Source organism: Colobus angolensis, unplaced genomic scaffold (assembly GCF_000951035.1).
Source record: "Colobus angolensis palliatus isolate OR3802 unplaced genomic scaffold, Cang.pa_1.0 Scaffold256, whole genome shotgun sequence".
Classification (NCBI taxonomy): Eukaryota; Metazoa; Chordata; class Mammalia; order Primates; family Cercopithecidae; genus Colobus; species Colobus angolensis.
In genome coordinates, this window is record NW_012115777.1 from 3,121,876 (window position 1) to 3,138,278 (window position 16,403).

At 36.6% G+C, this 16,403-nt stretch overlaps 1 protein-coding gene across 2 annotated transcripts in view; it reads right to left on the minus strand.

Annotated features, from left to right (window-relative positions):
- ARNTL2 (aryl hydrocarbon receptor nuclear translocator-like 2) overlaps positions 1–8,092 on the minus strand; it is a 40,813-nt gene extending 32,721 nt beyond the window's left edge. The window contains exons 1-2 of one of the 2 annotated variants that reach the window (XM_011946967.1): positions 7,936–8,082; positions 6,116–6,217 (exon numbers count right to left, since the gene is read on the minus strand). In XM_011946967.1, coding sequence (XP_011802357.1) covers positions 6,116–6,217; positions 7,936–8,006 — 173 coding nt within the window. In that variant the 5' untranslated portion in view covers positions 8,007–8,082. Of the gene's footprint in view, positions 1–6,115; positions 6,218–7,935 lie in introns of both variants that reach the window. The other variant, XM_011946968.1, reaches the window with a different exon arrangement.
- Positions 8,093–16,403: the final 8,311 nt, after the last annotated feature.

The following is a 16,403-nucleotide window of genomic DNA, read 5'->3' on the forward strand; positions in this document are numbered from 1 at the left end:
AGCTTGCAGTGAGCTGAGATCCAGCCACAGCACTCCAGCCTGGGTGACAGAGCGAGACTCCGTCTCAAAAAAAAAAAAAGAAAAAAGCTATTCTAAGAGAAAGTTAAAGGCATGAAAGCCAAAATGTTATTCAAGTAGACAGAAAAGCAAGACAACAGGTGCCTGATAACATTGCTTCTCAGAGCATAACAAGAGAGAAAAGTCTCATCTTCAAGCCCTTCTATCTTGATGTCACCTTTGCCTTAGGCTACAGGCTTGCCTTTGTGTACCTTTCCACTCACCATGTACCATCTCAACAAGTCAATGTACCTGAAGGCCTTCACTTTAACTTGGTGTTCACCATCTTCCACTCTACAAAAAAGCAGGATAAAATATCAAACTACATGAAATACCTTTTTTGTAGTTCTTGAGAGAGAAACAGATGTGAGATTAAGTCCAATCATCCTAATTCCTATAAAATCCTTAGCTGTAAATGCTCCCTTGAGCACCTAATGACCTGAAATGATAACTACCGTCTACAGGAACCATTCTCTTCCTAACGCTGACAGGCAACACCATTCCCATAAGGATAACAAAAGTTATGTTAACTGACAGTGAGCAATAATTAGTGTATTACTTGGATATGATCTCATGACAAACTTAAGCAATAATAAGATTTTCATAGAATTAACATTAAAGTTATTAAGATCATTGATGGCTTAACCAAAAACTTTATGATAGCTATATTAAAACAGCCTGAAAATGGATTAAGAATCCCAGATCTTTAATCAAAAGGAATTTATTTTGCCTAAAAATCCATCTGGATGGTAATAAATACTGAAAACTCTTGCAAATAATATTAATATTCACCTTAGTATAGTCCCTAAAATCAGAAATGTACTCACCAGACCATTACTAAAATGAAAAACATTGGTGGTGATAGAAGACTGTCAGCATTTAAAAATTATGCAGGCTGCATAGCTTTTAAAAATATGTAATCTTAAAAGACATATTTCCAAATGTATCGTTTTGTGAGAGATTTGAAAAATTCCAGGAAAAGCACCCATAATCCCATCTGGAAGTAATCACAGTTAATATTCTAACATGTCTACTTCCTGCGTTTCCTAAACATGTAGATACATACAATGATTATTTAACTCAGCCATGGTGCATGGGTACCATGTGGATATTTCTGTGTGTTCTACATATAGAATAAATAAAACTCAGATCATAGTATATAATTTTCATGTCTTGTCTTACTCATTTAACACTCTAACATGAATATTTCTGCATAGTTTCAAATATTCTTGGAGAACATAATTTGAAATGATTAAATAGTAGCCCATTGATTAGTTAAATCATAATTTATTCATTTGCTATTGTTGGATATTTCAACATTCTAATATTTTCAATATCATAAATAATATGGCTAAGAATATTGTGGTGTATGCATCTCAAATTATACTCTAGGATAAATTCCTAGGAGTACAATTTATGGATAAATATTTTAAGGCTTCTGATTCATCTTAACAAATTTCCTTCTTTACAGATAGTTAACAATGAACATTTTTCAGGCTTTGAAAAAAGTTTGGCCTACTTTAGAACTGTCTTATTCAGTTGAACTCTTTTGAAGTTTTAATATTTTTCTACTTAAAAGAAGATAACGCTTATAGAAAAGTTAATCAAATTTATAAAGAGATGCTTATAAATATTCCAAATAAAAAAGACCACAAAGACTAACGCTTAATCAAGTGGTGCTTTTCCTTTTCACGATTTCAATCAAGAAGAGCTTTTATATTTATGGTACTTTATCAAAAATATTTCCACACTTGATTCTCACAGCACAGTGATGAAGTTATTAGCATCCCCATTTTACAGATGAAGGAGTTGAGTAAAGTTTATGACTGTCCAAGTCCTATAACTAGTAGGAGGCCAAGTGAAGACTATTCAACACAGGCTGGCCTTCCACTATACTTGATCTGGTGTGCCTTCCACCATACCTGGCCATTTCTCTCACCACTGTCAGCCTGTTGTGTGGCTGGTACAAATAAAATTAAACAGTTTCTCTGAGGCAAAAGAGAGGGTCAGATTAAGTCAGCTTCTTTTCTCTTTTTAGCCATCTTAAAGGAATGAACAGAAAACAATTATACGGGTCAATAATTTTCTTCCTAATAGTCTGGAATTATACATAACTGTCCCTCAGCATCTGTGGGGGACTGGCTCCAGAACCTCCCACAGATACCAAAACCGGTGGATGTTCAAGTCTCTTCATAGTATTTGCATATAACCTATGCACATCCTCCCATATACTTTAAATCATCTCCAGATTACTTACAATACCTAATCAATGTAAACGCTACGTAAATTGTTGTTCTACAGTACTGTTTAGAGAATAATAACAAGAAAAATAAGTTTGGATCTGTTCAGTACAGACTTGCTTTTTTTTCTGGATATTTTCAATTTTTGGTTGGTTGCCCATAGACATGAAGAACTGACTACATATATGTACATTACTTCAATTTCAAAAGGTAAACTTTGACCTTTTAAGATCGTGTTTTTTGCTTTGATCATTGGCATTTTAGCAAATGAACTCACTGAGTGAATGTGCCTCCTTGGTGAAATTCAAATATACTGTACTTATTAAATGCAAATACTCTTCTATTTAATGGCCCCTGGCAGAATAGAATAAAGGCAACTTGTTAGTCAAACAGTTCATTTTTTTGTTTGTAGGACAAATCTAGATAATTAGTAAATTTGGTCTATAATCCTAACATTTTATAAATTTTTATAAATGTGTTTTAATAAGCTTCCTGATATTAATAATGTTCACATTACTGGGATACATTTTCTTAGTGTAGCACCTTACATTACAGTAATAGAATTTCAAACACAATGCAAAGTTTTCTTGAAAACTATTTTCACTGCATTTTGAATGAAATGTAGGCATTCTTTCTAAACCAACCAAAGACAAAGTTAGAGGCAGATGCAATCTCAAAATATTTCCCAGATGTGCCACTTGTCAGGCGTTCCTCTTTTTGAAACGTGCTTCCTTTGATTTCTGTGTGCCGCTCCCACTTCAGAGCCATGCCTTCACATAGTCTGGGCAGGCTTCCCCTCATCTTGTACTATCTTTAGGTCAGCACCCCCAGAGTATATCCTCAGCCCCCAGTCTCCCCACTCCATAAGCTTCTCCCAGTGATGTCACCCACATCATCAGTTCAAGTACTTTTTGTGCATTCATGATGTCTGAGTCTCTAACTCCAGGCCAGGCCTCCACCCTGAGCTCCAAATCCTCATGTCCATCTTCCTGCTTGAAGGTTCTATAAATATCCCATTCTTAGTGTGTCCAGAACTCAACTCATCATCTTTGCCTCAATATAAGTGAATGAAAATACCACTCTCCATCTAGGAGCCCAAGTCAGAAAATGTGGGCACACTTTATATCCTCCTCCCAATGAACAATCATGAAGTCCTATTGATCCTATCTTCTAAGTGTGTCATATGTCCCTTCCTTTCCCTCCTCTTCCTATCCAGGGCCACTCTCTTTGATTGAAGCTCAGAAAACCTCATCCTTGGCAAGAGCTATTCTCCGTGGTTCTCTCTGCCTACTGGATCTTCCTCCTTCAGACCATCCTCCATGCTGTTTCCAGGGTGATTCTTTGAAAACTGTAAGACTGTACCACTCACACCTACCAGGATGGCTATAATCAAGCAATTGAAAATAATAAGGATCAGTGAGGATGTGAAGAAAATGGAACTCTTGTACACTACTCATGGGAATGTAACGTGATGTAGTCACTGTGGATAACAGTATAGCAGTTCCTCAAAAACTGAACAGAATTATCACATAACCCAGCAACTCTCTCCTAGGCATATATCCAATATAATGGAAAGCAAGGACTAAAACAGGTATTTGTACAACATCAGTGTTCATGGCAGCATTATTCACAATAGCCAAAAAGTGGAAATAACCCATCAACAGAGGACTGGATAAATCAAATATGGTATATATACACAGTGGAATATTATTCAGCCATAAAGAGCAATGAAATTCTGACACATGCTATAATATGGATGAAACTTGAAGACATTATGCTAAGTGAAATAAGTCAGACAAAAGAACAAACATCATATAATTCCACTTTGTTTTTTTTTTTTTTGAGATGGAGTCTCACTCTGCCGCCCAGGCTGGAGTGCAGTGGCACGATCTTGGCTCACTGCAACCTCTGCCTCCTGGGTTTAAGCAATTCTCCTGCTTCAGTTTCCCAAGTAGCTGGGACTACAGGTGCCTGCCACCACGCCTGGCTAATTTTTTGTATTTTAGTAGAGACAGGGTTTCACCGTGTTGCACAGGCTGGTTGCAAACTCCTAAGCTGAGGCAATCCACCTGCCTCGGACTCCCACTTACGTGAAATATCTAGAATAAGCAAATTCATAGAGCCAGAAAATGCACTAGAGGTTAGCAAGGGATCGGGAGAGAGGAGAATGGAAATGCTGTTGTTTATGGGCACAGAGTTTTTCTTTGGGGTGATTCAAAAGTTTTAGAAATAGAGGTGATGGTCTATAATACTGACTATAATTGATGCCAATTAATTGTACACTTAATAGTGGTTCAAATGGCAAATTTCATGTTATTTATGTATATGTGTTTGCGTATATATGTGTGCGTGTGTGTATTTACCATAATAAAAAAGTGAAAAAGTGCAGAGGCAATCAATTCTTTAAAAAATATAAATCTGATCAAGTTCTTCCCATGCTTAGAATTCTTCAGTTTTCCTACTGCATTCAAGACAGTTTTCAGATTCTTCAGTTCAGCAGATCTTTCATGACTCAGTTTGTGTTTATCCCTCAAATCTCATAGCTCACCTCCCTCTAAGTGCACCCTCTGCTCTATGGTGACAACCACTCATTTCCTGATCAGGAGTATGCAACTACACACCTGTATGCCTGCACGGTTGTTCTTTTCACCTAAAATATCTTTTCCACTCCTGCTCTGTAGACTCGCTTCTTCTCTTCTGTTTTTAAATGTATTTTTATAGAGATAGGGTCTCACTCTGTCACCCAGGCTGGAAGGCAGTGGCGTGACCATAGCTCACTGCAGCCTTGAACTTCTGGGCTCAAGCGATCTTCCCACCTCTGCCTCCCAAAGTGCTAGGATTACAGGCATGAGCTATCATACCTGGCTGTAGACTTACTTCTCTTTCTCATTTAAAACTTAGCTTAAGTCAACTTTTCCAGGAAGCATTTAAATCTTACTTAAATGCCTAACTTTATTTGCTGACATAGTACCCAGGGTCTCCATTATAGCAGTTATGATGATGTAAAATAATTGTTTGTATCTTTTCCACTTGCACAAGTTTCCTGTACCGTTGTGTCTCTATCTCTCCTAGTCTACTGACTGTCACATAGTAGCAACCCCATAAATGTTTAATTACTACATTCCACAGATTCATCAAAGACCCTTTTAAAGAACCAGCTCTCCGGCCAGGTGCGGTGGCTCATGCCTATAATCCCAGCACTTTGGGACGCCGAGGCGGGTGGATCATGAAGTCGAGACTGAGACCATCCTGGCCAACATGGTGAAACCCCGTCTCTGCTAAAAAAACAAAAATTAGCCGGGCATAGTGGCGGACACCTGTAGGCCCAGTTACTCGGGAGGTTGAGGCAGGAGAATCACTTGAACCTAGGAGGCAGAGGTGGCAGTGAGCCGAGACTGTGCCACTGCACTCCAGCCTGGCCACAGAGTGAGACTGTCTCAAAAAAAAAAAAAAAGAACCAGCTCTCCATTCAAAACCAACAGCGCCACAGAAAGGGTAGACATTCTCACATATTCTTTGTTTTTAAAAATATCCAGCACTCTGAGGCTATGTGAGTGAAATCAGTCTCACCTATTGACTGGCTTTCCTGCACTGAGTCCTGGGGAATGACACTATATAGTCAGCACCACGTACTTTGACATCCATAATTTCATTAAAGGGAATGGAAACTGGTAGGATAAAGGAAGCATTGGGGCAGAAAGGAGAAGCTCTGGGATAGATGATGAGCAAATCAGTGGTACATGTATTATGTTTTCACTGCCACTCTATGCCCTCTTCAAGTAGGGGAGGGAGGATGTCAAAAACGGTCCAGGACTTACCTGCTGCCACGGGAGGCTGATATTTCTATCCTTGTTGAAAGAAGATAGGTAAGGGGATTCTGAGAAAGCTTTTCCACCACTTTTTCTGTCATGATTCCTGACCTGGAAGGAAGGAGGCCTTGGGTCACCCCCTACCCAGATGTTCTGGGAACGGACAGCAAGCCTGTCCTCAAGTGGAGAAAGCAGCCCACTCTGTCCAGCGACCCAGTGACAGGAAGCTGGGTGAAGTGGAGAAAATACCACATCTGGAATCAGGCATTCTAACAAGCTGTGTGATGCTGGGCAAACTGCTTGACATTTCTGAGTTCTAGCTTCTTCCTTTTCTAAAATGTGAGTAGTTGCCTAAATAATCTTCAGTGTTGCTTGCTGACAAAAAAAATGTCGGTACTGTCAGTACTTTGCATGTTTCTTATATTTTTGCACTGACCCCACTTTCCATTTCACCCCTAAACCACTGCAGGGTCTCATCTGTGCCCCGCCATGTGGCATGAAGTTAAGGCTACCTCCATGTTCACTGTTCGCACTTCAATTGCTGAAACCATATTTAGACACCAAGAAAGAACAGCGGTGCTTATGATTCTGAAGAATAAGGAAGCAAATAAAAAGAACTAACAGTCACTTTTAGCTCAAGTTAAGTGGGGGCTATTGACTGATAATTTAGGATGGAAAACAGCTAGATAGTCTAAAAAGACTGTCACTTCATCAACTATAGTTTTCAGAAGCATCCATGTTAATGGAAGAGACTAAGGGAACAGAGACAACCAAAAACAGCAGAAAACCTTCCAATCCTTTATATGTGGTGTGGGAAGTGCTTTAGTATTTACTCTACTGTCTTGGGAACTGAAGCTAAATTATAAAGTGTATTGGGAAGAACTGAGTTAAAAAGAGCCAGTATGTGCCCACTTTGTAAATAAAGAGCTGAATACCATCCTCCAACAACAACAACAAAAAAGAGCCAGGATGTTTTATTATGTCCTTATCTTGACCTCCAACTCCCAACTCAGGGTTTTTCCCTTCATTCATGATGGAGAACTGTCATCAACTCTCACATTTATGTAAAGTACCAGCCTATGATGAGTTGCTCTAGACGGCTATCTTTATTTTTCCTTAATGTTTTCTAAATTTTATACCTATTTATTCAGAGATGGGGTCTTGCTGGTCTCAAACATCTGGGCTCACACGAACCTACCTCAGCCTCCCGCGTAGCTAGTACTGCAGGCGTGTGCCACTGTACCTGGCTTGCCCTGATGTTTTCACCATATAAACTCCAGCTTTGGGGAAGTCATTAAAGAATATTTAGGACTGAAGCTGCAGGGGTAACAGAAATAAATAAGGAGACAGTGGGTATTCTTAACATTGGCTTTATCATCAATTTGACTTAATAAATATGGAAAGCACGAGTTTTATATGATTAAACTGACCACAGATAACCAAGGGTTGGTTATTCTATACACGATGAGTAAGGTGAGAATTAGTCATTATTATTTTAAGTCAAACATCCAAGGTGTTCTCCTCATGTTTATAAGGATTTCAGTAAGGAAGGCAAGTATCTTGCCATGACCATAAACATTAACCAAATAAAACTCATGTTCCTATGTCTCTTTCAGACTCCAGCTGACCCTCCTAGATACCCTTCTTCAGAGCTGGATGGAAAAGTTCCAAGTCGGTCATTGACAAAGGTAGCAGTTGGGTGGATAAGTACTCTCCTGTCTCCAAATGTTACCATGAACTTGGAAATAATTAAAGATTTTAAAAGGAATATTTTCCTCTTCTCCCTAGAGTGAAAGCTCTCACTGGGTTAGAGGAACAAATTCACTTACTGGGACGGGTCTGAATCACTTGCTTTGCGTTTTCGTGGCAACTCTGTCATGTGTGAGCTGAAGGACCCCATAGCTGTTGGTCCTGTCCTTGGACTCACGCGGCTGGAAACTACAGGAGCAATGCACTGGTTCTCCTCTCTCAACACTTTACCTACGGGCAGCAGAGTACAACAAGACATTTATTTTAAACATTAACTTTTACTTTGTACATATCCATATCACACATTTTAAATGACTTTTCTATCTTGATATTTAAAAAATACCAGCTAAGGCCAGGCGCAGTGGCTCATGCCTGTAATCCCAGCACTTTGTGAGGCTGAGGCGGGTGGATCACCTGAGGTCAGGAGATAAAGACCAGTCTGGCCAACACAGCGAAACCCCATCTCTATTAAAGTACAAAAATAAGCCAGGCGCAATGTGGGCATCTGTAATCCCAGTTACTCGGGTGGCTGAGGCAGGAGAATCCCTTGAACCTGGGAGGTAGAGGTTGCAGTGAGCTGAGATCATGCTACTATACTCCAGCCTGGGCAACAGAGCAAGACTCCCTCTCAAAAAAAATGTGTATATATATATAATATGCACACACAGACACACACACATTATATCTATATATACACATTATATACATATACACACATTATATATATATATATATCAGCCAAAACCAACATAACATAGAATGAAAGACTAATTGTGTACACTCAAGTATTAATTAAATAAGCATTTCTTAGTTCATGCTTTTAAGGCTTTCTTCCTATATTGTAAAAGAAATCTGAATATGGTAGAAAATGCAGAAAACACAGAAAAATAGAAAGGAAGGGGGAAAACCCATTTTTTCCCCAATGTTACACCAATTAATATTACACAAATTAATGTTACAATGCTTTTGAGATACTTCTTCCTAGAATTTTTTTCTATAGTTATCATTAAGGTAATTGAAATCATACAGTATACAGTAGTCCCCTCTTATCTGCAGTTTGCTTTCTGTGGTTTCAGTTATGCACAACTTTGGTCTGAAAACATTAAGTGGAAAATTCCAGAAATAAATCATTCATAAGTTATTAATTGCACATGGTTCTGAGTAGCATGATGAAATCTCACACCACAGTCATCCCTCTACCTAGCATATCCATGCTGTATATGTCACCTGCCCGCGAGTTGCTTAGTAGCTGGCTAGGTTATTAGATCCATTGTTGCAGTACCACAGTGCTGGTGCTCAAAGAACCCTTATTTTGCTTAATAGTGGCCCCAAAGCACAAGAGTAATGATTCTGGCACATTGTTATAATTGTTCTATTATCAATTATTGTAGTTAATCTCTTATTATGCTAAATTTATACATTAAACTTTTATCATAGGTATGTATGTATAGGAAAAATTCATATATGTAGAGGTTGGTATTATCTGCAGTTTCAGGCATCCACTGGGGAGTCTCAGAACATATCCCCCATGTGTAAGGGGGATCGACTATAGTCAGATTTATGCATCATTGTGACATAATAACTTTCCAGTTTTATTATAAATTCTTTATAAATGACTCTAATGGATGTATAATACATTATCATGTAGCTGTGTCCAGTTATTTAACCACTCTATTGTTAGAACCGACATTTAATTTTATTTTATTTGCCAGTACAAATATGTATTTTGGTACATAAAGCTTTTTACCTACTTCTGGTTATTTTGGACAATATCCCAGAAATGGGTTAACAAGGTCAAGAGACACCAATATTTTTAACTCTGAATTGCTAAGTGTGATTTTAAAAAATCTTTTTTGTCTCAAGTGAGGTTTATTAAATGTTTTACAAAATATAAAAATCAGAATCACTGAACCAAAATAACCTATAGTCTAAATTTGAGCCTCTGTAATTAACTATATTTCTCACATTAATATGCATATAAAAAGTTTAAGGTAATTTGTACCCAATAACACAGATTGAAAATATGTAACAATATTTACAAGGAGAATGTAATAAGTCTACAATAATAGTGGAATATTTTTAACACATCTTTGACAGTAACTGATAGATCAAGTAGTAAAAATAATGATATAGAAGATTTATCTGGCACAATTGGTAAACTTCATATAACACACATATATGGAGCACTGTGCCTAGCAGCTTGAAACACCAGTGTTCATTGTTTTTGGCCAACTATGGAGCATTTATAAAGACTGACAATACACTGAACCAAAAATCAGTCTCAAAGATTTTGACAAATTGATATCACACAAAAAACATTTTCTGACTTCAGTGTAATTGTGTTGGAAGTCAGTAACAAAAAGATAACCAGAAATTCCCTATATCTTTGTAAATCAAGAATCCCACAAATAATTTATGGGACAAAAGGAAATTCAAATGTAAAATGACAAAATATTTACAATTAAATATTAATAAAATGTCACACACAAAAATGTGTAGAGATGCATAAGCATTACTTAGAGTGAAATTTTAACAATGTTTAAAAAAAGAAAAATTGAAATTTAATAAGTAAATAATTTAAGAAATCAGAAAAAGATCAATAAAATAAATCCAAAGAACTAGAAGAAAGAAAATCATAAAAATAAGACCAGAAATAATGAAATAGAATATAAACATGTAAGAGTGTAGATCAAAAAAGCTAAACAAAGTTTCTTCCAAATGATTGGAAACTCTAACAACTTTATGGCAAGATTTTCCAAAGAAAAAAATGTACAAAAAAGTAATAAATTTGGGGTCACAATTTACATGCACAAGAAATTTAAAAGATAATAAAATATCATTAAAAATCATGCTAAATATTTAAAAATTTCGATGGAGCATTTTCTATAGAATTTTAACTTACCTAAATTGAAACAAAGAGAAATAAAAACCTGAATATTCCTATATCCTTCCTTACACAAACTATTCCACTATGTGAAAAAAGAGGGACTACCTTGACCCTCAACTTTTCTTTGTCAAGGAGGCTTACATAATTTTGATATGAAAACCTGACAATGACAGTACAAAAGGAAAATTACAGGCCAATCTCATTCATAAACAAAAATACAAAAATCTTAATAAAACACTATCAAACAAAATTCAGAAATGTATAAAAATAACCATCCATCATGACTAAGATAGTTTCATCCTAGGGATGCAGGAGTACCTTCATATTAGTAACTTATGAATATAATTTACTACAATAACAAATAAATGAAAAACTATACAATCATCTCAGTAAATGTAGAAATACTAATGAAGAAATACTGAAAGTATTCTTTTTAGGATCAGAAACAAGAACACCCTTATTTAATTCTATATTAGAAGAGCTCACAGTAGGGTAAGGCAAGAAAAAGAACAATGAAATATAAAATCAAGAAATAAAATTGTTTTGCGCTTATTGAGAAATGATATGATTGACTACATAGAAAATCCAAAATAATCAACATATAAATCATTAAAGTTAGAGGATATAGCAAGTTGGCTGTATATAAATCAATATGTAAAAATCAATTGCCTTTCTATCCAAAGTAACAAATGGTAAGAAAATGATATTTAAAAGATAGAATTTATAATAATCTCAAAAATACAGAGTATCTAAAGAATAAATCTAATAAATGTATAAGGTCTTTATGGAAAAAACTAAAACTTTATTTAAAATATTTTGAAAGATCCACACAAATAGAAAGATATGCCAGGCTTTTGAATTGGAGGCTTCAATATACTAAAGATGTAAATTATCCTAAAATAGATGCGCAATTCCTCTCAAAATACTTAATTTTTTGGTGGAAGCTCTCAAGTGGAATATACAACTATGTGAACTGTATACAGAAGAACAATGGGTCCTGAATAACCAAGGAAAAGGTGGGAACACTGGCCCTATCAGATATCAAGACTTGTAAAGACACAGTAATTAAGACAATGTAGTACTGGCATGAGGATAGATAGATGAATGGAAGAGAACAAAGAGCCCAGACATGTAATATGGACATCTGCTAAATATCAAAGGTGGTACTGCAGATCAACGTGGGAGAAAAAAATCACTTTTTAATAAATGGTCTGGGATCAATTGGTTTTCTTTATGGAAAAGATGAAACTGGACTCCCTGTGTTACACCAAATACAAAAACAAATTCAGTTGAATTTGAGACCTAAATGTAAAAAACAAAAATAGAATAGAGAAACTTTTGCTATGGTTTGAGTGTTTGTGTTCTTCCAAAATTCATGTGGAAACTTCATTCCCAGTTCAACAATATTAAAAGGTGGGGTGATTAGGTCATGCACACTCCACCCTCAGAGATGGGATTAGTGCCACCGTAAAAGGGCTGAGAGGACAAGTTTGTCCCTTCCATTCCTTTGCCTCTTCTGCCAAGTGAGGATGCAGCAAGAAGATACCATTGTAGAAGCAGAAGGAGCAGCCTTCACCAGACAGTGAACTTGCCCGCGCCTTGATCTTGGACTTCCCAGCCTCTAGAATTGTCAGAAATAACAACTTGTTGTTTATAAATTTCCCAGCCTAAGGTGTTTTGTTACAACAGCAGCAATAGACTAAGACAACCCTAAAGGAGGGAGAGTATTTTTATTTCATAGAAAGAAATTCCCAAGACATAAAATGTAAAAACAATAAAGGAAAAGACTGTTAAATGTGACAATCTTTAAGTTAACATTGATCAAAAGACACTACAAAGAGAATGAAACCACAAGCCACAAACTGGGAAAAGATATTTGTTAGACATATAAACAGCAAAGGGTTAGTATTCAGATTATATAAAGAATGGCTTTGAATCAATAAGAAAAAGACCAATGACTCAATAGAAAACTGGATAAAATACTTGAATAGGCATTCATAAAAGAAATTCCGGTTGTCAACACATGGATGAAAAGATACTCAATCTCATTGGTAACCAGGAAAATCCTAAGGAAACTGTAGTGATATACTAATATATGATGGCTACAATCGAAAAATTTGATGATATCAAGTGTTGGTGAGGATGTGGAGCAATGGAAAGGCTCATGCTCTGCTGGCAGGAATGTAAGTTGCTACAGCCACTTTGGAAACCATATATAATAAAGGTGAACACATATATAATATATGACTTGGCATTGCCCTCCTAGGCATATGGAAAAGCTCTTACTGTGTATTAGCTGACAGGTGTAAGAAATGCATTAGCAACATTGCTTGTAATTGAACAACAACCACAAAAACTTGAGAAAACTGGAAACTTTAAGTTTTCATCAGCAAAATGGGTACATTGCTTAGTTACTGAATGGAATACTAACTGCAGCAAAAATGAATGAAGCCCAGCTATACTCAACATGAATGAATCAAATAACATAATGCTAGCCAGGTACAGTGGCTCATGCCTGTAATTCCAGCATGAAGACTTGGAAGGCCAAGGTAAGAGGACCACGTAAGGCCAGAAGTTTGAGACCAGTCTGGGCAACACAGCGAGATGCTGTCTCTACAAAAAAATTTTAAAACTAGCCAAGCATGGTGGTGCGCACATATAGTCCTAGCTACTCAGGAGGCTGAGGTGGGAGGACTGCCTGAGTTCAGGAGTTGAGGGTTACAGTGAGCGTGCTGCACTCCAGGCTGGGTGACAGAGTGAGACCCTGTCTTCTAAAACAAACAACAACGATAACAACAACAACGAAAAACCATAATGCTGAGGGGAAAAAAGTCACAGTCAAAAACACATCGCATGTTTTAAAAAATTTATATAAAGTTCAAAAACAAGTAAACTAAAAAAAAAAAGGAAAACTAATCAATTTTAGGAATATCTGGGTTTTTTCAGAGGTTTTTTGTTTGTTTGTTTGCGTATAGAGATCTCTCCCTACACAGAAAGCAAGGGGCTAGTTAAGACAAAAGTCAGAACAGTGGTTCTCTTCGGGAAAAGAAAGGGGGGTGTGACCATGAAGGACACACAGGGACTTCTAAGGAATTCATGTTCTACCTCTTTCACAGATCAATGTCTTATCTTTCTTCTTTAAACAACACACATTATTTTTACCATCTTCACAGGTATAATAGATCTCACGATAAAGAAGTGGGGAGAATAATTTTACCAGTGACCATGGCGCACTTGGGAATTAAGTTTCCAGTCTACAACATCCCAAGACTTACTTCTAGGCCTGGATTCTCTAAATGGGACCAGTTCAGGATCACCACATACCACATGAGATCAAATACGGCTTCAGCTTCTAGACTTCATTCTAATGGATTTTGAATGACAGATTACCATCTGTCTCCACAGAAAAGTGCAGGGAATTTGTTTCATCAAATGACAAATCAAAAGGAAAAATTCACTCCTGTTAAACTACAGCATACCCTGGAATATATAATACCAGACCCCCAACCACTCCCCCTACTTCCAACACACACTCTGCAAGCACATTCTTTCCCTCACGTAAGTTCAGAGACAGAAATAAAATGAAGATTTTTTTTTTTTTTGCCTCCCATTCTGGGAAGCATGATCTTCACATGTTTCTATCCTACTTCCTTATTAACCTTTAAATAAAAAATGTGAATTATCTCCAGACAGGCAGAATAGTCTTCTCTTGACAAAATAAAAATCTGAAGCGTTAAAGGTCTTTATGTTCTTTAATGGGTGGGGAGTACTGCCTTATAATTAGCTATGTTCCATCGACTCTGACTATGTCAGTAGAAGTATATTCAAAACAGGGCTTTCTGTAAGCAAAAGGAAAATATGGGTTAGTGAGACTAGTTAGTTTTAGCTGAAAGGATCTGTTCTTTGGAAATAATCTCCATGATGCAGATGCTTATTTTTGTTAGTAGGTGACTCATAATTTAAGGAGTAAAAATTTCATTTTTAACTTTCCAGTTTGCTTGACTTTCTGCCTCCACATATACATCTGCAGAAGATGAGACCATGTGTTAGGAATTGAAGTTCAGCCCTGCTTTTATATAACTCATTGTGGAGGTATATGATTTAATGTTTTGATATTGTCTTTCCTCGCCAAATTGAGTGACTTCTCAGTGGTGAATGTAATGTATGTTCTTTAACACTCAACAAAGTAATACAGAATTTAGGTTAAGTGAAGATATTGTGATTGCCTTTTTACAAAGAAAGTTTGTGATTTTACTTAAGATGAGATTAGCATTAAATCTCACTCCACTCTACGTCTGTCTCCCTGGTGATGATAATCCATCTTGCAATATTTCAAAGGTCTACTATTTAGTATCAATTCCTCAAGGAGGAAAATAAATTACGGGAAATGAGCAGCTGTTTGGAAGTCATAACCAAGGGAAGCCAAGTAGCCACTTGGTTTAGGCTCATAGTTACAAAGGCATTCAAATTTGGAATCTGGCATTGTGGTTGAAAGAGAATACACATTGCATATATGCACATATGCACACACACATTCACAGAAGCCATGGCAGGATGGGAACATTTTTCAATTTTCATAGAACTTTAAAACTTTTGTTCCATTACCTACTTTCACAGCCAATAGTGTGCTATATCTTAAAATTTGTGTACATTTTCATTATCTTGTAAATAACTTTTGGTTAAAAATAATTTATTCTGTGTAAATGTTTAAATTACTTCCTTGAGAAATAAAAGTGGCCTTTTTAACTTCTGAGAGTCCAAACCCAGAAAATCTTTGTGGTCCCATCTACCTACTACCTTATTAGTACTGGTTATTTTTGGACAAATCACTTAACATAACCAACCCTGTTTCTTTAAGATGGAGGAAATTTCCCACAAATTACATTTGTTTGTTTCAGAATCAAACAAAAAAATGTACATGAAACCTGTTTGAAAACCAGAAGCTTACTGATGCTAATTAAGTAACTAGCCCAGCAAAAATGTGTGGACATTGTTGGTGAGCCACTGTAGATGCCTAAGGTGTCATTTAGGTAAACAACATTAAGTTAATGTTGTTGCTTTATTTTTAATTATAAAGCTGTTAACCTTTTTATCTTGAAATAATTTCAGCTTGGCAAAGGTAGTGTAAAGAATTCCCATATACCCTTCAATAATATTCCCCAAATGATAATGTCAGTCTTAACCCCAGCATAATCATCAAGATCAGGAAATTAACACTGACATACAATTATTATCTAATTTACAGACCTTATACAAATTTTGTCAGTTGTCCTAATGTCCTTTGCTGGTCCAGGATCACACAATGCATTTAGCACCTGCCGCCTGTCCTTTGTTTCCTTTCCTCTGTAATGGTTCCTCAGGCTTCTTTTGTCTTTCTTGAGGTTGTTGAAGGGTACTGGGAAGTTATTTTCTAGAATGTCCTCCAGCTTAAGTTTGTCTGATATTCCCTCATGACTAAATTTAGATTGTGCACATTTGTCAAGAATACCAGAAAAATGATGCTGTGCCCTTCTCAGTGCTAAATTCTTTCTCCTTTACATTTTACTGCTGCTAGTACTTTTTTTAAAATAGGGTCTCACTCTGTCACCCAGGCTGGAGTGCAGCAGCACAATCTCAGCTCACTGCAACCTCTGCCTCCTGGGCTCAATCCATCCTCACATT